Raw genomic sequence first — 25,274 nt, 5'->3', positions numbered from 1 at the left:
CTGTACTTAACACTGAATGGGGACATTTTATTGAAAGGAGACAGTTCTATACAGACAATTTCATTAATGAGAGCTCTGTGTTTAAGATCAAGGTCTAGGACATTTTGTTTTGCTGCCCAGAGCACGATAAACACCAAAAATATCCAAAATCCTACTGTCTTTCAGAACATACAAATCCTTCATGAACAGGCAATTTACAGTGACTCAATGTCTCAATGTGTTGCAATTGAGTTTACAGAACAGTTACATTTTAAGTTATAACCAACATAAACTGTTAGGAATGAAACAATTAACTGTATGTGCTTTGATGGTGTTCATTTACTGCATGGGGTGACCTGGGCTAGCTGTAGGTCTAGGTCCTCTCTACCTTTGCCTTGCAGCAGGATTTTCTTGAAGAAACTAAAAATGCATTTGTATAACAGGAGAAAAAGGGACAAAATGACGTTCATCAATAGAGATTTGGAAAGGGTTTAGTAAATTAATTACTACCTTTGTTGAATGTGGGTATGTGCTGCATTCTTCTTCCTTCTTACACATTCCTTGCAGTGTCTGACTTGCTTTCCTCCAGTTGTTGGCCAGTGCCATTATAGGTTTTACCTTTACATTCACCAGGAGTTTCTTTCTAACTTCTAAGATGAGCTCATTGTGTTATTAGCAAATAAAGAAGCTCTGAGAAAACCAGTAACAGCGCCTGCTGAGTCTGACTTGTTTATACATCATTAACATCTGTCACATAGCAATTAACAGATGTTTGGGAAGTTTTTGTGCAGCAGGGGTTCCAAGGATATACAATGGATAACAGAAGGCTTCTGTATGTTAAGCTAAGTGAGAAAGGTTTACCTGACTTTTGTCACACGAAAAGACTGCTGGAAAGATCCAGTTTTTACTAGTTTCTTGGAGTATCAGAATGAAGACTGTTACCTAAAACTGATTTGAAACACTGCCTTTATTCGGAAGGGGATAATGCAAAGTGGAGCAGGATCATGAAAAGCCTGAGAATTTCCCTAAAAGATAAGACATAACTGAAGTGATGAGAAATCAAGGAGCTTAAAAACGGATGCTACTTGTGACACACCACAAAATGGTTTTGCTAATTTGCAACCTAGAAAAAAAAGAGCGTTTTTAATTGAAAGTTTAGTAATTAATTTCTGACGTGCTGCCCATCTGCATTCCCTGAGTAGAAGAAAAAGTCTCACGCACTGACCAGAGCACCTCTTCTCCTGTAAGGGGTGAAATTGCAAACTGACCAAAAGAAATGAAGATAAGTCTCTTCTCTTCACCCTGTCACTGCAGAAGTCTCAGGTTCTAGTGAAAAAGCCTGTCAGAAAGAAAAGAAGAATCCAGCTGAAGAGCGGTCGTCTCTTTAATAAATGTAATTGTGTCTTTTCTAAAATGGTCTATTTACCCAGCACCACTTCTCCATCCCAATTCAACTAATCTGAAGGAGGAAACCGCAAAAAGACATTTGTCTTTACCTTGGCTTTACTTATACATTCAGATGTCTAAAGATCTATGATCCCATTAAACAGCAGAGGAAACAATCTAGTAGGGCTGTCAAAATAGGACAGAAATATTTATTCAGTAAAGACAACAAAGGAGACAAACATAAAAGCACAACTACCCTTTACATCAGAATTCTTACTAACAGCACCTCATTTACTTATAGCAGTCTTGAGTATACTGGGATTTTCTGCCTGCTGCCTCTAATTACCCTTGCACTGTCTCCTTGCTACCATACTGTGTTGTGCTCAGCTGGGCAGACACATGGAGCTACAAACAAAGACCAAAGCACTTGTGGTGCTGGATACTGCTCCACACGTAGTGAGTGAAGTGTACACCAAATGAGTGCTTTTTTATCCACTAAGCATTGCTTTGTACCACCCTTCTCTGTAACTGATGCTGCCTTTTGACAAATCAGATGTTTCAGGAACAGCATTAACTTAAGGAGCTCCTGACTTCAATCCTTTTTCCATCCCCAAGGCCATAGCGATTGCTAGTGGGATGTGCTATGAGCCAAGGAATGCAGCTGGTCTTATAAAAAGAAATCAAATTCTAAAAACCACAGAATAAAGCTACCTACACGAGACCATGGAATGGATGACCTCCCACACACAGATGAGGTAAAAATAAACCTGGGTTTCCTTAACCTACCAAGAGCAATGCTGAATAGTAATATAATTATCTATTCTGCATCATGGGGTTAAGATTTAAAAGAAAAAAGCTTATTTTAGGTAATGGGAAATCCTGGCACAAGAGCAAGTGGGTTTAAACAGAGAATGATTAATTTTAGCTTGGATAACAGAAGAGTTTTCAAGCAACAGAGAAGATGCTGTGTCACCATTTTCCAGTGTAAGCTGTAGTGACAGCTGATTTTAGATCCAGCATGAAAAAACTTATGAAAGGCCTATATTTTAAATTTGAAATTGCTAAAATGCAGGACGACTTTTAGAATATATATGATGAATACTGATACACTTAGACACTGCATACTAAAAAGGAGTTCTAAGCCATTAAGTATCAACCTAACAGAGGATACAAAAGCTTATAAAAACCACTACAAGATATTTCAGTGTTAACACAGATGAGCTGTGGTAACAGATACAAGTGATCTTACAATTATGAGGTGGGCAATTTCTCCTCTAGGGAAATGGATGCCAGTGTTCTCAAGGCACAGCAGTGCATCTACTCAAAGGTCTCTCTGCAGGCCCAGCCATCCACTTGGCAACCAGCAATGGCTCCTTTCATTTCCCGTGGCCTGCCTGCATACCTCACCTGCCACGACTGCCTAGAAGGAAAGCAGTACATGATGGCTCCACCTGAGATACTTAGAAAAAAAAAAAATGCAATGCAACACTTCTTATGGAAAAAAAAGCATCCCAAACAACCCCAAAGAGCTTATATCAGGATTACTCAAAAAAAAGAATCAACTGTGTGACTAATACAATAAAAATTCAGTTCTGGCCTACAGGAAAGCACTGACCCATGAGCATCAGCAGAGTTACAAACAGCTCAAAATATGAGGCTAGAATTCAACTAGATTTTGGCAGGCACCTACCACGCACTGCTGGCACTTGCCAGCATTCACCACATCACCATCATTTCTGAATACTGCAACCCAGCGCAAGGAATTTTAAAACCAGATTCTATTTCCTGGGTACAAAGCAATACCTGTCTATGCTGGGGACATCAGCCACAAGAAATTAAAATACATTTCAGAGTCAGGAACGTTCACAGAATCTGATTTTCACACCGCATCTGTTAAGATTTAATTGTCAGCTGAGCAGGATGTTTCTGAACTGATTAAGTCCCACTGAATTTATTAAAGAAGCAATACTGAAATAATCTGTCAAAAAGCATTACAGAAAAAATCCCAGAGATATTTTCTGTGGTTACGTCAGTATTATGTTATAAACACTGCCCAAACAGCGTGTGGTGTTCCACAGAAATAAAAGATCTTTATAAAGAAGAAGAAGTATTCAGAGACCATGAAGGACTGCGTGAGTTCCTGAAACTTGCTCACATGTATTAAAAGAAAGGAATGTGATTTCTCTGTTAAATATTTTACATAATACAGTACCATGTCACAAAACGGGAATAGTTAACTGAAGCAGAGAGCGCTGCAAGACTTGTGAAATCCAAAGGCAGTCGATGTTTATACAACAATCAGGCTCCTGTTATTAATAACCAGATCTTTCCATTACTTGTATGTACACGATGTATTTTCATTCATTTCGGGGAATCTGTTTTCCATTCAGGTGCCATTAAGCAACTAATAACTTTCACACTTAAAATAACTAAATCCTTCAAGATGTGTGGGGACCACTTGCCTCTTGCTTACAGCTCTACTGGAATCTGAGCAGTTTTAGTATTGACACTACTTTTGTGCTGAGTTTTAATAACTGCCTTCATTCATTGAGAAGTTGCGATATACCTTGTCATTAACAGTTGTTTTTCCGAAAGCTAAATAGCAAGCAGAGCAATTCCAGATTGTAGTGTCTTGCCAAGTCTTTTCCAAATCAGTACGTACTGCAGTCAGTACAGATAGGAACTCTGATTCTGTGTCATCCTCCAACTAGTCAGCACTGTCACAAAAGGAAATACAAGAAATAACGAAACAAAGCCAAGAGCTTCTTATAACCCTGCTGTTGTGTCATGCAGACATAAATGCTAAAACACAAATCTTAGTATGACTTTAAAGACCAAAAATATATTTTCCTGTTTCACCTTCCAAGCAATGTATCCCATGCACCTCCCTTGCTGTCTTGTGATGTAGTTCAAAGGCACCTGCTTATTGTACAATGACATGGCAAAACCTGCTTCTCTGTAAGTGACTTTGCTGCATAGTTCGAGAAAAACTAACCTGAAATTTTGTTTTCTACTTGAAAGAGAAAGGTATTTTGGGAATTATAGAATGGTATGGGTTGAAGGGACCTTAAAGCTCACTCAGATCCAGCCACTCCTGACATGGTCAGAGCTCCATCCACCAGCTGAGGCTGCCCAGCACGCCATCCAACCTGGCCTTGAGTACCCCCAGAGAGGGCACTCTGGGCAGCTGTGCCAGCGCCTCACCACCCTCTGAGTAAAAAATATCTTCCTAACATCCAATCTAAAACCCCACCTTTCAGTTTAAAGCCATTCTCTCATGTCCTATCACTATCAGACTGTGTAAAAACGTGGTCTACTTCCTGCTTGTAAACTCTCTTCAAGTACTCAAAGACAGCAATGAAATCTCCCCACAATGTTTTGTTCTCCAAGCTAATAGTATAATCTTCTCCAAAATAAATTAACATAAACACAGTTTAGATAGAATGCATTGCAAAATCATCACTCTCTGAAACATTCTTGTATCTGTAGTTGTATCCAAAATCTCATACAGAACTTATTTGTTCTACAGTAACAGCATACCAGAAATTATATCTCCATGAAGAAGCTCTAATGTAACGTTGGCTGGAAAATCTGGAATCTGAGGCTAAGGACACATAACTGTATTAAACACAAGACTACACAAAACTGGAAGGGTCTTTTAAAAATACTCCCATATTTCAAAGAAAATTCAGTGTAAATCATCTGGGATTTATCCTTCTTATACTTGTCATCTTAAAAATACAACTTTCTGATGTAAATTCATATTATTCTTAATAGGTATTACTAGACAATGAGAAGCTTTTACATCATAAGTAGATTGACCACAACCACTTTTTCACTATATCATCAATGCATCAAATATTGCACTTTGGATTAGCCTCCAATACATTATCCAGAAGAGCTTGCCGGTTTTGCAATGTTTTGTTTCTCATCCTTTAGCAGCAGTGGTTTCATATAAGATTACATGGCCTATAACTGGAAATGCCCAAATCCCAAATGTGAAATACCAAAGGCCAGGTTGCATTTGGGATGTGCCAAGTTAACCATACAAAACACTGCCATAGGTGTTTTAAGCCAGCCCAGGCATTGTATGGAATACCAGATTTCATTCACCGATGCCTTCGTTGATAAAAAGGTGTCCGTTTCCTGCTGTAAAACAAGTAATGGTAAAAACTTAAGCAAATATTTACAAAGGTGGTTTGGTGTGAAACCATTCTTCCTTCATAAAGATCTTTGCTATGTCAATATGCAAAACAAAATAAGTCTGTCACAAAACTCTGCATTTGTTATCAGCCCATTCTCCTTAAATGGAAAGACTGTAAATATTTTTCTTCATTATCACCCTGACAGTAAATAAATTTGCAGGTGTGATTTTTATCAATAGGAATGCCCAGATTTCACAATTTTTGGCCTGTATAAAAGAAAATGAGTAACAGAGAGATCTACACAGCAGAAAGCAAACGAGCAGAACTTGTGAACCAAGGTCTCTTAAGCGGGGTTCAAGATCAGTTGGGTTGGATTTTATGACAGTTGGTATCTTTGCACTACAGTTCATCTGTTTCCTTATCAGCAAAATTGTTCCATAATAAATCATAATTTATTGCATGTTGTGCAACTCTGTCAAAGAACACACCTAAGATTTTTTCTTCAGTAATAAATACCACCCAACTGCGTACAGGAATTCATCACTCAGGAATTCACTTGACAATCTGGACACAGCCGAAACATTTTGATATTTTCTACCTCCAGCACTCCTGATGCAGCACCAACAATCCAACTATTTATATGGTTTACAAACCACAATGTCTACTTTATTGAATTAATTGAATCGTGCTTAAGAACCAAGCAGAAATGATTAAGCAGCAATTCTCCAGTGGAAATCACCAGGGAGCAAAAGACCCCAGGGCTGCTGGGCAAGGGCCACTATTCCCAAATCAAAGCAGGACTGCTTCTCATTCTGTTCTTTGTGTGGGCTGTTATTTTTAGTTTTCCTCCCATGTGAGAGTTTATGTCTGAATACGAATAAAACAGCACAATGCTGTGATCAAACTGAGCACAGCTATAAAGTGTATATAAGTATTCTCACTTTTTAGAGGTGTTTTGAAGTTTAGCAATCCCTGAGTTACGCGCTTCAGCGCAAGAGGTGCAGGGGCAGAACCGAGAAGCTGCTGCTTGCTCAGGAACTCATGGAGAACTTGTCTCGGGGGCTTCAATCTGGGCATAGCAACGGACCTGCCTCTGTGCCTTTCCATGTCCAGCATCCCCAGGAGCAACTGGAGAACTGCAAACACAGCAAACTGGAGAAGTGCTTTACTTCAGAAAGCCAGCAGGAAGAAATGACTCCTTTTACCCAGAATGAGTTCCTTAGCTGGGTTCAGCATGTGACTGTGCAATGCTTTGTGCTGGCACTGGGGAGGGAGGCAGCACAAGGTGAAAGCAAAGCAGCCAGGCAGAGCTGGAAGGGCTCCTTCCATGCTTCTCAGGCAACACTGCTGATCTATGTTCACTTGCTGCAATACCAGCTGGCTGAGATGGATGGGTGACAGCTCACATTCCCTCTGGAAACAATCACTAAGCTGAACAGTAATAAGAGAAAGAGAAGAGTTCACTGGCTGTGTCTTCCACTCTTATACACATTACTGGACATATGAAATCATTTTAAGCACAGGCCATACAAAATAAGGCTAAGTGGTTCTGTTTCACCTAGACAGCACTGCATTGCACAGATTTTGGAGGACTTCAGTAAATTAAATACTTAAAATCCTGGCCTGAGTCTGCATGCTTTCTTCAGTAAAGTCCTTAAGTTCTATTTCCAAAACCTTGGCCTAAAGCTGGTGTTCTCTTTAGGACCCAACAAAAGCAGCAGACTAAACGTTACAGGGATAAATGCAATTGCTGGCAAAATAAAGGACTGGCAACTGAGATAAGAAGAGAAGTTTATCCCTGTGCCAAAAGTTTTCCTTTCATTTCTCAGTTCTTCCCATTTGGAAACAATGTCAGTACATGAGTTGAGAGGGTTTTCTGTCTTCAGTAAATTAAATGAAAGTTCATAGATTTAATTGTAACTGCAGACAGTTTCAGCCTGGAAAACTCCAGCATCCAGTGTAACTTACACAAAGCAAATAAAAACAGAATTATGGTTCTTCCCAACTCTTACATCCTAGAATCACAGAATGGTTCAAGTTGAAGGGACCTTAATGTCCACCCAGATCCAACCCCTTGCATTGGTCAGAGCTGCCACCCACCAGTTCAGGCCCCCAACCAACCTGATCTTGAACAACTCCAGGGATGGGGTACCTGCAGCTCTCTGGGTGGCTGTGCCAGAGAACTTAATTTCTAGTTTGAAGACACTTAATCACAGCTGAGAGGACAAAATGCAATTACAGCTTAGATGTAAACATGAGAAATAAGAGCATTTAGACCAGTGGTTGGAAATTGCTTTTGAGCACAGAGCAGACATCTCTTCTTCAATACCAAAGAAAAACTGGCATATTTGCATAATATTAAAGTTATTGCATGAGTTTTGAATAATCTCTGCTGAAGAGAAAATGGGTCGTTTTGTTTCCATGTGATTTCTAGAGTTAAAATGGTACATTTTCTTCCCTTGTAGCCATTTCCGGGGCACATTTTGATGGTGGGGGACAAGTACCTCCCTATGCTCCAAGATCTCCAGCCCTTCTAAGGCTGGCAGTGACTGCCCAGCCTTGTGTTGCGGTTGATTCACAGAACAAACCAAAAGCCTCGTGTTCTTCCTCACTCTCCTGTCTAAAATACTGCAGAAGACAGAAGCCACCACCCTTCCAGCACTGCCCACAAGTCAATGTTATATACACTTACAGGAGACTCACACATACACATATTTGGGATTTGGTTAAAAAACAGCAGCAACAAAAGAAACAAGGGAGAAATAAAAGTGAGAATGGACTCCATTAGTTTGGAAAAGAACAGACAAAAGAAAGCAAAGAATAAAAAAGAATAAAAATGTTTGTGGGAAAAAAGCAAGAAAAATAAATATTTCTAGAAGAAACAAGACCACAGCTCTGTAGGAAACTGAGAAAGTGCTCTGTGAAGAGGGAAAACTGGCAAGGGTATGCAAAGAGAAGAGTACTGTAAGTCAGAAGCTTGTTTTTCCATAAAATGTAGAAGACAGCACATAATAGACTTTAGAGAGCACAATGTGGCATCACTGCACCTTTGATGCCATCTTCATAAGCATCACAGAAAAATGTAACTACAGCTCTCAATCATCCCAGCTATTCATTCTTAGTCTGCAGCCTTTAAAGGATACTTTATCAATGTTGACCTCTAACCCAGGATTTAATGTGCACTATCATTCTTACATTCCCCAAATAAATTAATGCTCATTGTTGACTACATTTCAGCAAGAGCATTGACATCAGTGTTTCAAAATCAGCACCGGGTGCTTCTGGATCATGTTTAAGATACCGTTTATGATGTACAGGAGTCCTGCTGAGATGCTGTCTTCCCTGCTGCAGTCAGCAGTCTCAGTTGGACCTTGGGAAGTGTCAGAACAGCCGGCAGACTGCTTTGAGTAGGGAATCCACCATTTTGGAATCTGCTTTCTGCACCGATCCATCATAGCTAGAATTAAACAACTTTCTAAATCTGCTGTAAGACTATACTTGAGACAACACATTACTTTTCTATGGGGCTGATCATGTGTTCTGGGCTACAGTCTGCAAGAAAGACAGCAGAAACAAAACTTGAGAACAGACTTTGGATGGAGCTATGCCTCCTGTATCATGTATCACAAACAACTGGCAAACTCAAATAATTTGCAAACAAATATTTGTGAACATGAATGCTTAAGGGCATCAAAATCTATAAGATTTTTTTTATTAGTCATTAACAGAAAGTAAGTGGAAAACAGTAAAATCATTGGAGCTTTAAGTTCAGCATTTGTGTGCAGGGTCACATTTTCAATTTACATCTCACCCTGTCAGTAAGCAAAGAAATGTCTAGGATTAGTGTTGGCATTCCTATTTTCCTTTATAAAACCATTGCTCAAGATTAAAAAATGAATTAATTTCATAATACAAGCCAAAAGTTTCCAGAAGTAATTGCTACTTTGGTATGATGTTCACCATTTAGTGGGCATGGTGGTGATGGGTCGGTTGTTGGACTAGATGACTTTAGAGGTATTTTCCAATTTTAATGATTCCATGACTGTGATCCTGGTCTACCCTTAATTTACCTGGAGAGAGGCTTAAGCTATCTCAGTTTATTTTTCTCCCAGGAAATTCTCTGCAAGAAAATGAACAAGTGACTTTAAAATATTCAAAACACTGTATGGAGCATTAGATTCACACATTAACGTTTTTCTATCAATAATCTACAATGCCACTGTTGTAAACCTGACATCCACCTGAAATGCTGTATGTGTTGGTGCCAAGATTTTTTTGTTCACATATTTTTCTTGTCACTATTTTTCTTTTCTATTTGAAGCAGTTTCCCACTTACATTAGCAAAGTAACAGAAATTAACACGGCTGCATTGCAAATCGATCTTATCCACATAGCATTTCATTAAAAATCTGCACGTATACCATTTTAGCTAGAATAACCAATTAATATGTATGAAGTGCTAAGACTGATAAACACTTCTTTCTCTAACCTTGCTTTCACAGACTACTGTTCGAAAACCACATCTTCAACACTGAAAAATTTAGTACCCACAGTCTTTCACTATTTCAGGCTGGGAAACTCCAAAGAAAATCCCTTCTAGGTTTTTAACTTACTGGCATAATATTTGAAGAGAAAAACGCTCCTTCCACTTGCCATATATTATAAAAATATGCTATTTTGAGAATCTTCATGTCTCTCAAGGTCATATAGTCCTTCTAAGGATTTATTTTCAGCCTTGTATAATATTAGAAATTGTATGTCAGCAGGGAAGCCACATATCCTTATCAGCCATAGATTTTTGCAGACACAAGATAACTCCTTTTTATTACAGGTTCTTGTGTCCTATTCTTGGACCACTTGCAGCTCTGTAAACTCTGTTCTGCTCCAGGTTTCCCGTGGGCTGGAATAACAGCCTATCCAAGCCTCCTTCTTTCTCTTTGTCTTTCCACAGAGCTCTGAATTCTCTTCTGTATTTCCCTCTCGGTATCCTCAAGTGATGCTGATGTCCCTGCTAGATGGGCAGTGAGCACTGCAGGTTGTGAATAGCTTTTGCTATACAACGCACTCCATGGTTCAGTTAGGATGTGCAGACCAGCTAGCAATCAATGACTAGAGCCTGGTTTTCCCCCTTTTTCCCTCTGCAAATGTAGTAATGGGCATCAGTCTTCTGAGTGACCCTGATGCTCAGGGAAGTCAGCATTTCCAAACCTCTCTTAAGAAAAATATTCTTGGGAAAGCTAGAAAAGCCTTTTTGTGTGTGTGTGTGAAAACATAACATTGTTTAAAAAATAAACCCCACATTCTAACATGGAAATGTCAGGATAAAGAAGCTTAAGGAATGGGGCAGGTTAATGACAGCAGAAAACCATGAGGACAACAACGCATGCACTTTATGTCTGTGCGCTGTTTCAAGCTCCTCCCCAGAGAACACACTTTTAGAAGGATTTTTTTTTTTTTTTTTAATTTGCAAACAATTTTGATTTGTTCTTATCCAAGTCTTCTATCAACCTGAAGAGATCTGAAATCAGAAATGTAGAGCTGAGCTCCACGCTTCATTACACATATTCACATCATTCCCATCACTGGAAGAAAAAAGGTCACAGAGTACTTTGTGGTAAAGCAGACAGACAGATAACAGGGACAGGAATGGAATGAGCACAGTCACAGTCTTACTAAGTAACTGAGGAACTACATACTGATCAGACACACAAATTATGCTGAGATGTAATGCCATCCTTCTATCACCAGATTTCAAAATGAACAGCATGTCACCAGTGCACAGGGTGGTGCCTGTGAGAATCCCAATGTCCATAAACTGGCTTCAGGTGACTTATGCCAGATAACGGATCCTGTCCCAGTGATTTGTACATTATGTTTTCAAGGGGACTTCCAAGATCCTTTTCCTTTTCACAAACACAATGATGAGAAAACAACTTACGTTCCACTTGATCAAACATTACTGAAAACAAGAAATCTCGTGGCGTCATGTAATATTCTCCTTCATACTCCAGTGATGCGAAATGCATAAAGCGATTCTTCCGGAGCGACAGTCTTTCAGCCATTTCTGTATTTGCAGCATCTTCCTTCTGAAACAGAACAAAAATCCATGCATAAAGACAGTTGTATTTGTAGATCAACTCTGTAATTAGAAAGAATCCTGTATCTCGTGTTGATTAACCTCAGTATTGTGCGGGTATCCACAAGAAGAGACTACCAGAAATTAAAGCTTTTACAGCACAGTTCTAATGTACGACATTCTTATAAGACATTCACAGTATTTCTGGCCTCACTGAGAGCATACTTTAACAACACAGCCTGCTGTCACCAAAGGCTGCCCTTGCTTCCCACTCCCCTGCTCCTGGACATACAGCCCTGCACCTCCATGCTGGCCAGCACTGCTACTTGCTGGGGCCAAATTCAGCTCACTAACTCAGCAAAAAAAAGAACCAATCACACTGTGAATGGTGTCTTGCCAGGTTAATGACCAGCTCACCAAAGGTTTAAATGCGTACTGCACCTGTTCAGGACTAAGTCCTAAAGTTGAGTATTAAGCTGTGAAACAACTCCTAAGATGAGGGAACAAAGGTGCTATGGTCTTGAGAATGGAATATGCATGTGCATATGCAGAATGGGCATAACTTGTTGAGAAATTAGCAGAAAGGGAAAAGCAGTGAAAGCATTAACCATAAAGTCAGAGATGGTGTCACCAAAGCCAAAGATTCAATTAGAGAAACCTGTCATTTAATCCTACCACTTTCACTTTTGTATCAGCATCGAGCACATATTTCTAATGTTTCACAGAACAACACAATCACCTCTTACAGTCAGTTTTAGTGTGGTAGCTCCCCTTCAGCCCAGACTTTTCACAAAGATGTGGGGAGCAAACAATTAGAAAAAAAATAGTAAAAAACAAACAAAAAAGTTCACAAAATCCACATAACGTAGAATTTAAAGTCAAAATCTGTTCTGCAAAGTGAATGAGGAAGGCTTCTACGTATCTTAAGCCAAAGTTTTGTTTGCTTTCAATATGATTATTTTGTGTCAATATCACTGTTTTATGTATTTTCTAACCCCACAATTGTCTAAAACACACGTTGCATTGTTGCTACTCTGTGATTCAGATCTGCACATCCAGGAAAGATGTTTAAAAGTGTATCTAATGTACTGACTACTTTTGCTTTCTTTATTTTAAAACTTTGGGAGACAAACGATTCCAACAATCACTTTGTTAACAAGATCCAACACATGTTGCAGATATCAAATGAATGGTTCATGGTTGTAGGCTATTAACATGCAACATTCTTACAAATATCATCATCTTTTCAAGATAGCATCAGCAATTTTTGCCCTGCGGGAAATTTAAGAATGGAAAATTGCTTCACAGTTGTCCGTTACCTGAAAGGATGGAATGAGGAACAAGTTTTCTGCACAAACACTGAATAAAAAATTCAGACGATGTAAATGGCAAACCCTGCTATAACTATTCTGGACCCCCAAGTACCTCAAGTCTTGCAATATTTGTCTGAATCCTGTCTAAAGCTAAACTCTGTAGCTGATGACTGACTTACATATTAACAAACTGTGCCTTGTGTCCAGAAAAATATGTACTGCATCAGAATGGTAATGCAAGACTACAAGGTCACCAAGCTCCATTCAAGAAGTTAGCCCCCCTGATTTGCAAGCCAGCCTTGGGAACAAGTGCTACTTCCTATTTCAGTTGTCTTCAAATACTAGCATAATTGATGTAAGCAAACCTTACAGGATGAAATGCATCAGCTGTATCAACTTCTATTTTTTAAAAAACCTTCTGCAATACTTTTGAAGTTCTGTCTCTGTATGAGGAACTCATTATTTGTTAAAAACATCTTAACCCCTCTGAGGTTAGGATCAAGATCTAAGCTAGAGCTAAAGCAGAGTTAAATTGCTCACATGCTACTGCTCCCTACAGATCCACAGGATGGCTGAGGCTGGCAGGGACCTCTGGGTCCACTGAATCACAGAATCATAGAATCACCAGGGTTGGAAAAGACCTAAAAGATCATCCAGTCCAACTGTTCACCTATTACCAATAGCTCCCATTAAACTATGTCCCTCAACACAACATCCAGTCATTCCTTGACTGACTCCAGAAGGGACTTCCAGAGCAGGGTGCCCAGGGCCACGTTCAAGCAGCTTTGGCCCCAAGGAGGAGATCCCACAGCCTCTGGGCAGCCTGTGTCAACTGCTCCATCACCTGCACAACACAGAAGTGTTTCTGGTATTCAGAGGGAGCTCCTATGTGTACCAGTTTGTGACCACTGCCTCCTGTCCTGACAGTGGCTAACACTCAGCAGAGCCTGGCTCCCTCCTCTTTGCACTCTTTCCCCAGGTATTTATAGACATATACTAGGTTAATACAGGCTGCCTTTATGAGCGGAGAGGACAGGAGTTCTGGAATGCTGTTACAATCATTTGTTTTCACTGTCTGTCTGGAAGGTTCAGAAGATGAAGGGAGAGGCAGAGTGCCACAAAAAAACATTGACCTTCCTTCTCTCTAACCATGCTAGAATAATTTTATTGCATGAGAAGGAAAACCTAGGCAAAGAACCTGAGCATGGAAGCTTGGAGGAAAAGATTGGTCAGAGGGTCGTTATAGATCTCAGCCTGAATGTGTGTAAGGAATATATGGAAGTTTATGTCCAGAGTGAAGGCAGCAGCATCAGTGTCCGTATAGACAAACAGTACGTCATGATGACATAAAACTTTGTAATTACTATCTTTCTCACAATATTAATACTGTTCAAATTGGTTTAATACCAATTAAAAACTTCAGCATGCTACAGTTGGCATCAGAAATATGAAGTTCACAATTGTACTGTAATGACATCAAGAAAGTGATGGCTTCTCAGGTATAAGCCATAAAACTTAAAGTTTGACAAGTACTTTCAATACAATTAAATTGAATGCAGCTGGATGTTTGCCCTTTAAACTGCTTCCTATGCAGTACTGAATAAGTGGACTTAACTAATCAAACATCAGTACAGGCAGATAAATTCACTGCAACAGATGCAGTAGTGGAACAAAGAACAGAATGAAGTTAAAGTCCCCTTAGTTCTAAAAAGGAAAAGTAAATGTTACCTTGTGGCAACCTGCTCAAGGTTGCTTCTTCAAAAAGAATTATTTTTATTTTTATTTTTATTTTTATTTTTATTTTTATTTTTATTTTTATTTTTATTTTTATTTTTATTTCTATTTCTATTTCTATTTTTATTTTTATACTGAAAGATGGATTATGTGTAACGTGAGGAAGCTGACAAAACAAACACCTTTATAATCTGCTGTTATCATTTCTGTTAGGTTAAAAAGCAAACATCACTGTTACTTTCATTTTAGAATTATTTTAGGATCAAAATTAGGCGCTACACATAGCTGATCCTTCTGTTCTGAGATAGCTTATTTCATTTCAGGACATAAAAAGATGCCTGATGTGCAAGATGCGAAAGATGAAAATATGTGGGAAGAAATAGAAAGTTTTGAGTTTTCTTAAAAAAAAACTTAGAAGCACCCCCCTCTTCCCACAAGGGGATAAATGGCTGCATTACTATTCTAATCAATGTTCCAAATATCTGATCAAAGACTGAATTTAAACGATGTTTTGAAGAAAAGGCTGATTCAATCACTTAATTTTAAGACTGATGTTCTTTTGAAGCACCCACTTAGAACACACAGAGAGGAGCTCTCTCTCTCTCCACAATTCTGTATCCTTCCCACTTCAATTAAGTCCTGAAAAATTTCCAGGTACTTTTTCCTGAGTCATTCAACGAGTCCTTCAGATAAAAACGATTTGACATTGCTGACATTTCTAAAAACACTGACAAAGCATTCATTTTGCTAATAAAAAATGCATGTGCGTGGCAAAAGGCAGTGTATTCTAGTCTACAGAGTTTCAAGCAAAGAGGGATACAGTGGGAATCAATTATGCATTTAAAACCAGACTTCAGATATTAAAGTATCTGTAATCAAACACCTCAGTGGTTTCCAAGAGGGCAAACTGCAGGCAACGAGGATACCAAAATTCACATCTTCTTTGATGTAATGAGTGAGAATAATCTGTTGTGATTATTTGAGAAAGACTCTTGTAAGCATAATTGAAAATGACATAGTGATTGACTTAGGCTTATTTTTGTCTTTAACAGTTCTGTGTAAGAAGAAATTAACCAACAGAAAACTATGCTGCATTAATGTTAAGGCTCAGGCTGAAATTCCATCCTTAACTCAGTCTATTGTGTGCAGATACGGCAAGGGCACCCAGCCGTGGGTGTTCCCATGCACCACATGCTCTGCAGCACCGAAGCACAGCCAAAAGCATTAGGATTGAAGTTTCAGCTTTAACTTGGAATTCAGTCCCCTTTGTGGTTTTATGTCAAGCCTCCAGCATTAATTTGAGAATGTAAATGGTAAATCTAGGATAGCGGATGGTAAATTAGAATTGAATGACCTGAAAAGGACTCTATAAGAATGCAAGTGTTTTCCTCTGCAGTAGGCATGGTGGTCAGCTGCTTGCGTCTGTGGGCACTATTGAACACCACAGCCTCCTTGGCTTCCTGTGTAATGCCTAAGAGCAGTAATGTTATTTCTTAAAATTAATTTTCAAATTTGGGTAACGAATTTGTGCATTGGTCTCTTAAATTAGCAGGTTAATTAAGAATGAAAGGTGTTCCATTTCTGGACTTGATCTTTCTTGGTATGAAACACAGCATGCTTAAGTTGAGTGAAAACCTTATATGAAGTTAAGCCATTGTTCAACATTTTTCTTTCTAAACAATACATCTAATAAACATGAAGGGTTACATAAATAAAACCTTGATTACTCTTGCCAATGTGATTTTGGTAATGCTTGTAAGCAAATTCTGCATCCATCCAAAATGTGTACAACCTCAAATATCCGCAGCTGAGTATGACTTAAAAATGACTTAAAATCAGCTTATATGCGTATCTCTTTTTAAAATTTTAAACAACTTGCAAATAGTTTTTTTCCTCATCTTAATTTTTTTTCTGTATACATAATACAATGCATTATCCATCTCCTTTCCCTTCTGAACTCCTTTCCATGCTCCTTTCCACATGATTTTCTTATTTTGCCACCATATCCTTTCACCTTCTTTCCTCTGCCACCCGCTCAACTTCTTCCACATTTCCTTTCCCACGGAGGGAAAAATAAGTTACAAAACATTTTTTCTTCTCATCTGAAAAGAGGATCAATCTGGAAGAGATAATTTGTGCCACTCATCACTCATTTTGTCTGCCGGAGGGATAACCAAACCAATGTGTAGGATGTAATTAAAATCCAGTTGGTGCCAGCAGGCTCTCTGGCAGCCTTAGGTTTGTTTCCATTAATTCATAATTGATCTACAAATGGATTTAGCAACTCAATATCAAATTTCTGTAACTTTGCAGTTAACTTGTGTCATTACTGTATATCGATTTCAACTCAATCCAATTTGAAATGATCAAAATAACAGAAAATGTAATTTAACCTCAGACCCTGCAGCACATGTTAGCATACCTAGCATGCATGATGAATGCACGGAGGATAAAGCTTGGAGCTCAAGGTTTAAAAGTTTCATATGATGCAATGATTTAGAGACGAAAAAAGGGTCTTGACAAGACATCAGTATTGACTTCAATACTGAAGAAAGCTTACATATATATATATATGTATATATATATATAAAATAAATAAATTGTGCTTTCAAAATATAGAACGTGAGCCACTCATGCAGAATCTCAACCAAATGCATGAGTAGGATCACTCCCTTGCCCTGCTCACCTCACAGCTTTGGATGCAGCCCAGGATACAGTTGGCTTTTTGGGCTGTAAAGGCACATTGCTACTCACGTCCAGCTTCCCATCCACCAGAACCCCCAGGTCTGCACTCAACCCTTTCATCCCCCAGCTTGTATTGGTAGTGAGGGTTGCCTCAACCCAGGTGCAAGACCTTGCATGTGGAATTGTTGAACCTCATGAGGTTCACCTGGGCCCAATGCTCTAGCCTGTCCAGGTCACTCAGGATGGCAACCCATTCCTCTGGTGCATCGGCTGCATCCCACAGATTGGTGTCATCTGCAGACTTGCTGAGGGTAGACTCAACCCCACTGTCGGTATCACTGATATGCTTTAGCTTATACAGATTCTTCATTGAGCCAAAGCAGTTATCACAGCCCCAGGCTGCCAGAGTTCTACAAGTGCCTGGACAATGCTAGACAATAGATCTTATTAGACATAAGGCCTAATTTTTGGGTGGTCCTTTGTTGAGGTTGGACTCAACGATCTTTATGGGTACTCTCCAACTTGGGATATTCTATGAGTCTGTGACTGGTGTTTGAAAAAATTCTAAGTACGTGAATGACTATTTAGCAGAGTAAAATTCTAATAATTTTGACAGCTCTGAATTCTCAGGAATCACTCATGAGACAGAAACAGGATGCTAAAAGAACTGGCTGGTGCAACTGCTAGATGAAGATGGAGCAGCACTGCTCAACATAAATATTCCGAAAGTAGCTGCATCTCTTTCTTGGCCCTTCTTTCTTTCAAGTAGCTGCCCTGGCAATTCTTCTGTCCCACACTGGCTATGGGCAGCTAAGTCTGAAGGAGCAAGTGAACAGTTTGTTTGCAACTGTTTGCAACTAAAACCTTGACATTTTTGCTTAAATATTTCTTTCCCACTCTTTATGTTTAGACAAGCTGGTGTACATACAGCAGGTATTCTTCTGTTACTAGAACTGTTCCAAATGCAGAATAAAACTGGATATAAGGATAATACAGAAAACAGCCTCAGTTTGAAAGGTTTTTAAATTTCACAATTCATTTCTAGAACTCTCATTGCTAGCAGAGCTCATTTTTTTTTTTAAGTAAACTTCAATATAAGTCAGAAATCAACACATTTCCACCATCAGAACACAACAAAGGCAGATAAGGTCCACAAGCTTTATAAAGACAGAGAACCGACACATTTAGCAAACCATATATTTACACCTCAACTTGCAAGTTATCACACTGCACTACTTACCAGTTCCACCTCTGTGGCTGGGATGCTGCTGAGCATGTCAGTCTACAAGGACTACATCATAGAACTGTATTATCACAGAATCAGTAAGGTCGGAAAAGGCCAGTAAGATTACCTAGTGCAACCATCAACCCATGCCCACCAAGCTCAGTAACCACATCCCTCAGTGCCATATCTCCACATTTCCTAGACATCTCCAGGGATGAGGATTCCACCACCTCCCTGGGCAGCCTGTTTGTACAGGGAACCAGGGAACATGCAGGACCGTTTGATTCCACTGGACATACAGATTTTTAAGGTTTTTCAAGTTGATAGAAGTTTGCACTGTAGAAGAAAGCACATGCCTCTTGTGGATTGCTTCTCCCTTTGGAAAGGCTGAAAGTAGCTCTATCTGATCTGTTCTGAACTACAATAAGAGAGAATTGATTTATTACATCACAGTTTAACAGCAGCTTAACCGCATGCCCTTCACTTTGGGACTATGTAATTCTAATCTGAACTACTATTCCCAAACTGCGGGTATAACTGTGGTCCAACTCACACCAACTGCAAGGTGATATATTTTTACATGATGCTTTATAGCTTTCAGAGCTTTTTGCTGTCATAGTGCTTGATTCTATAACAACTGTATATACAGGAAAAAAAGGTTAATGGCTTTAAGAGTAGATCACGAATAGACAAATTTTTGTTCTGAACTGGGAAACCTATGAATCCAGGAAATGCTACAGATTAGTAGGAACTTACAAGAGAAAACAAACTGCTCATGGAATGAATGGTAGACTTGTGTAAGAGAATGCATCCCCAGAAGCAAGACTGGGAAAAGATGAGAAATCATCAGAAACAACTGCAATTAGTGTATTTCCAAAACACTTTTCAGAATACTAACCTTTTTGTAAGTACTATTGTTCACATGTTTGCACCTCACAAATGTTTTAAACAGTGACTGAATAAGCTGTGCCTTCCAGAAAACCACGCGGAGAACAGCCTCACTGCCTGCCAGATGTCACTATGCACTGAAAGACAGAGACTGAAACCAGCCCATTTTTAACCTGAGAGCTCTGGACTCACTCTGCCAGGGGATGTCCACCCCAGCACTGGGTCCACCGCAAAGCAGAAATATCCTGTGATTTCACCTTCCTGGACTAAGAGACAGGTTTCCATATAGAAGTTCAAATGTATCTCAAACTAGGATCCTTACATAAGGCTTAAAAAAGCTCATATCACGCTCTCGATAATAATAACAACAAAAAGATGACAATGTTCTATTTAGTAAACCTGCAAATACTTTTAAAGGACTTCTTGCTCTTTATGAATCGATTAAAATTTCAGGGTCTCCCTTTTTGAGGGGTTAGATCTAAAGAAAATACAGTTGAAAAACACAGTGAATCCTGGAAGAAAGGTCTGTGAGCTGGTGCTCAACTCTGAGACAGAAGCAATAGGTGTATTCCTTGTAGAGATACAGAGCTCCTCAAACACAAGACCTGCAGGTTGGAGCTTGAAGGCTCATGTTATCCCACATGTGCACTAAGAGTACCTCAAGTTTCTGTACATCATGCCAACATAAATACCACTTTTACATTGCCATGATGTCTGTGCACAGTAAAGAGGCTTAAAAAACATCTCGCAGTCAAGGAATCACAATTTTGCAGTATGTTTTGTTGTTATTTTTTCTAATGAAAAACAAAATAGGGAAGGGCATGCAACTGTGGGAACTCTTGCTATACATACAGTGAGATTAAAACAATGCATAAAGAGCTGTTTAAAATAAAGTAAACCCCAACTAATTGCCTATACTCCAAAAATATGATTCCCCTAAGAACACATATTTGGGAATCCTACATGTGACAGATTGCTGAAAATATGGGAATACAGTGCTGGGAACGAGTCAGAATTTCCTTCTGTCATAATGTGACCATTACAATGCTAATCACATTAATGCTCCCTCAAAAGCTTGAAAATTTCCTTGGGGGAAGGGGGAATCCAGGCTTTTCTCCAGTCATTTTGTAATGACATTTTCCAAGACAGATGTGCAAATGGCAAAAAGAAGTATGTGATTTAAGAAAACACAAAAAGCAAGGTATGCTCCGGGTTCTTCTGCATAAGCCATCAAATTGAAAACTGAATAAATACTTAGCTAAGTCTGTCACTATACACTCTATAAAAAGTCTTGCATATTTAAAACCCCATTTTTACCTAAGTTGTATGAAGATGATTCCTCAGTTCTCAGAGAGTCTGGTACTTAAAAAGGTGCCATGACTGATAGGGAGCTAATGGATTAGGTTGCCATAGAAAAGACTTCTACAACCAAACCACTCCAAGCATTAACCAGCATCTGTGATGTGTGAAACTCTTCCCTTTTGCATACAGCAAACTAACACTATTAGATAAAAGTTCCATTGTGGTAAATTAATCAGAGAATAACAAAGTGCAGAGGAAGAAAAGAGAATCCCTTCAGAGCTTTCCTTCCTTTCTTTCTCCCTTTCTTTCCAATTTTTAGTAGAGGTTTGGCCACATCCATGACAAATGGCCATCATCACACTGTATGGGTCAGCCTTGTGCTTGGGGGACCCAGTAGGTCCCAGGGGGAACCCAAAACCAACATCCGCGTGTCCTCCAAGATTAATACAGCCATAACAACAAAGGCACTTTGGCCACGAGAAATGTTTATACTGTAATTAAGTTGTAAAATTATATTTATTTCTCCATAAAGCTGCCGACTTCACTTCTAAACAAATCATTTGTTTTCAGGAGGAGTGATTGAACTTGTGACAATGCCATGTGTAAAACTTGCATGGCTCAGAACACACTGTATTTTCCAATGACTGCACTTATTTTTTCTAGTCTCACTTATTTTTTTAAACTTTCTACCTATGTGGATTTTTTTCTTCTAAAACATTTTAACTGACACAGAGATGGCATGCAGAAAGAATGGCTGTAGAGAGGCACTGGAGAAACCCACATTGCCACTCTTTAATTAGCAATTTCCACCTTCTAGCTATCTTCTATTTTCTCAGTGCTCTGAGTCAAAAGACTCAAAAAAATGATGTTGCTCAGAAATCTCTAATTCTGCTTGTTCAAATTGACATATTTATTGTCAATTTAAGCAAGCATTACCATCTCAAAGGGTTTCCAAATATTTGTGCAGTATTTCAGTTCCTGCGTAGAATACAGAACGCACCACACTCCAGGCTGATAAGAAGGATCTCAGCAGATTGCTGTGTGGGTCAGAGCTTTTACAATCAGGTTCTGGCAGCTTCTAGCAAAAAAAAAAATCCCGCATAAAGAACCAGAACAGGTGACAATGTTAAGGGCACCGAAAGGAGGTAACAAAATCCTGCATTCACTGAATTCATTACATTTATAGATACATTTCATTTGCAAAGACAGAATGTCTCACTGCCTCTGAACTGGGCATCAAGGACATGGTTGCTCACGATACTAGATCTATATTAGAGAAATGTGAGAACCATCTTTCACTGAGTTGTTTCAATCACGGTTATCCCGAAAGTTGAAATAAATTCAGGATGAAATACTGTAGTAACGTAACAAATACCTATTTCTATTGGCACCATTACACAGTGTAAACCCGGTGCATTCCTGATTACCACAGAGCTGTGAACCCACCATTTTTTACTACTGTTTATAAATTCCAACCCCTGATTTGAACTTCCCTTCCACGATGAAAGCTCGGGTGTGCATTACTTAATCCTCCCTTCAAAGCCCATTTCTGCTGCACCATTAGTGCATCAGTGAGGTCACAACAAAGTTCCTCCTCTGCAGCTCTCAAACCTACAAAAACAAAAAGCCCTAAAATACCAAAAAAACACCAATCCCCTCCCCTTCCCCCCAAACTCTGTAACCATTGAGTCATCTGTTTCTGTGTGACATTCTCTGCAGCAGAGGTAAAGCTGTTTTCAGCCATCCTGGCTGCACCTTGAAGTGCTTTCTGCAGCAGCAGTGCACTGCAGCAGTTCACCCAGAATCTGCTTGGTTTTCTTCTTCAAGACCTCTGGTTCATTTATCACAGCTGCCACCTCCTTGGAAGCAACCTGGGCTGTTTGTACAAACACTTCGTATCTCTGGGAGGTCTAGAACTCAATCTGATGCAATTCTCTCTTCTCCTCCTCTTCAGAATTTTTAAGGTTATCACTATCTCAGGCTTCATTTGTGAAATAGTTTGAACATGTCATTTAATTCAAGAAGGAAAGACTGTAGAAAAACCAGATTGCACAGCTGAAGTCCAATTAACGCTGTATTTGTCCAACCTTTTTTTTCAAACAACCTCTTAGAAATCCTAAGACCTCCAGCATGCCCACATTTCTTGAAGACAGACTGCTTGTTTGTAAATGTTTACAGAGCTAACTAAAAATAATGCAAGTTAGACTTTCCCTCCTCCGCTTCAGAATATTCACCATCCAGCGTTACCATTTTGAAGCACAAATTGATGACAGGATTTTTAGCTGATGATCAGCCGTGGAAAACAGACTCATCCTGAAGCTGTACTGATGCTTATTTCAGCATACATCAGTAGAACAGATTTCATCTTTCCCTGATTTGTTCAAGCCTTATAAAACTGGCTTTAGAAATAACTCACACAGACAATGAAGACTTCACACATTTTCTAATTTAAGGCACTGCTAAATTCTCCAGAGTAATTTTTTCTGTAAGAATCACTTCCATCATCATAGCATCACCTTAGAATCATCTGAGATGGAAGGGACCATTAAAGGCCATCTGGTCCAATTCCAATAGGGACACCTACAGCTCCATCAGGTGCTCAGAGCCCCATCCAGCCTGACTTTGACTGTCTCCAGTGATGGGGTATCTACCACCTCTATGGGAAAGTTCACGTGCTAATTCACTATTTGCCATAACATTTCAGGATGACATACAGAGAAAGGGCCAAGAACTGGTTAAGAGCAAAGAATAGGCTGGTTGGACCCTCTGTAAAGAATGTAACAAAAAAAATGTAGATTTTGCTTGATTTGAAAAATAGGGATATTATCTATTTATCTGTAGCATCTTAAGTATTAAAGCCATTCCTTTCATACAACACCAAAATGCAATAATGCAATCGGTATGTAATTTGCAACACAAGGAAAAAGAGATAAAAGTGTTCAGTTGGGTCCTCCCCATCCCACTCCTACCCATCTGACTCCTGCTTATTAACTGTGGAAGTGCCCATTTTTGCCACGAATAGAGCAATGCCATTTCCCCTGCAACTACCAAACTTGAAAATGGTTCTGGGGATCAAAAAACGAATAAAAGAGCTCTGAAGTCAGTAGTGAGATGAGGAGAAACCAATTACAAGGTCGGTATTCATGAGCATAGGAAAAAACCCTGTTCAATTTGAATGGCAGTGAAAGAGAAATGCAGATTGCTGAGGTCTCCACTGCATTGTGCATGTGCTCAGCCAAGCTCCAGCTCTCTTTGCTACCATCTGCATTTGGGCTGGGGACCTCCAGGGAACATCTGCAGGGGAGAACAGGGCCCAGGGTGCTCCTTAATGCAAACAGACACAGTGCCACATCAACACAATGCTGTCGTCATGCTTTAGTATTTTTATTGGTCATGAAAAGCAGTGAAAACAGCCAGCCCAAATAGAAGTCAGTTTGTAAACTCAGTAATATTTATTTTTTTCTTGATGGGGAAATGTTTGGAGGATACATATGGCATTAAAGCTTATTATAAAATACTCATCTGAATTAGTTATACTGATGTCCTTCTCACTGCGGGAGAAGTGCCTTGGCACACCTTCGTCCCAGCCCTGCAGAGCCCTGACTTGCCAGCTTGGATATTTCAGCTTTGTGACCTGCCAGCAGATGCACAGGTTTGAAAAGCACTTCTATTCAAAACAACAAATAAATGCACACCCACCCAGTAAGACTTAACTCAAACCTCTAGCCCTGTCTCAAAAGTATCCCAAAAACATTTAGATATATGCCTGAACTTGGGCAGAGATGAGACCAGAAGGATGGAGGACTGACAGCACAAGCTCAGAACTGAAGTCCATTTCATCCACGTGGGTTGAGGCTGCAGGGTCAGAACATCTGTATGAGCATGATGCTGTGCTTCTTTCCCAACAGCAGCACGTCTGCATACATTCGAGCACTGGCCATAAGCAAATGCTTAGAAAGGAATAAAAATATTCCTTCAGTATTAAATCTATTTTGAGCTCCGGGACATCCTGAGCTGGACGTGGTTCCTTTTCATTTCACAGCCCTCAGTTATATCACCTTCTGGCATTTACCCAACATCTCCTTGAGTCCATGCAAACTTCTAGCGACTTTAATGACTTTTGGCATGGAGTTTCACACAACTATTGCCTATTGTGTAGAGCTGCACAATGAATAATAGACCCTGGGAATGTTCACTTTAATTCAAATTATAAGCTAGTACTGTGACTAAGGGAAACTTAAATGCAGCTGATTATTTCTCTCTCCAGGATAGATATTTAACACGCACAAGTTTTTCAGCCTTACAGTAGAGGTAAAAAAAAAAAAGCCTCTGTAGGTAGAGTTTCCATATCATTTCACGAACTACTAAATAATAAGATGATATCACCACAATCTTTTTCATTAATGATCTGTCCAGGGATATAAAACTTCAGTTCTAGGAGAAAATGCCATTTCTTTATCCCACTAACTGGTCCTTTAAAAAATTCTCTTTTACAGACCACCTCTTAAGTCCTTTCTTATCCATTTTAATAAACATTACTT

At 39.3% G+C, this 25,274-nt stretch overlaps 1 protein-coding gene across 3 annotated transcripts in view; it reads right to left on the bottom strand.

The window, feature by feature from the left end:
- Nucleotides 1–25,274, bottom strand: part of MICU2 (mitochondrial calcium uptake 2) — a 122,047-nt gene that overhangs the window by 46,828 nt on the left and 49,945 nt on the right. For all 3 annotated transcript variants that reach the window (XM_085536384.1, XM_085536382.1, XM_015852147.3), the window contains exon 2: nucleotides 11,449–11,596. In XM_085536384.1, coding sequence (XP_085392510.1) covers nucleotides 11,449–11,596 — 148 coding nt within the window. The remainder of the gene's footprint in view (nucleotides 1–11,448; nucleotides 11,597–25,274) is intronic.

This window comes from Coturnix japonica, chromosome 1 (genome assembly GCF_054131305.1).
Source record: "Coturnix japonica strain WE chromosome 1, WE-NBRP24, whole genome shotgun sequence".
Classification (NCBI taxonomy): Eukaryota; Metazoa; Chordata; class Aves; order Galliformes; family Phasianidae; genus Coturnix; species Coturnix japonica.
The sequence above is the reverse complement of the archived record's forward strand: the minus strand, read 5'-3'. Positions and strand labels throughout refer to the sequence as shown.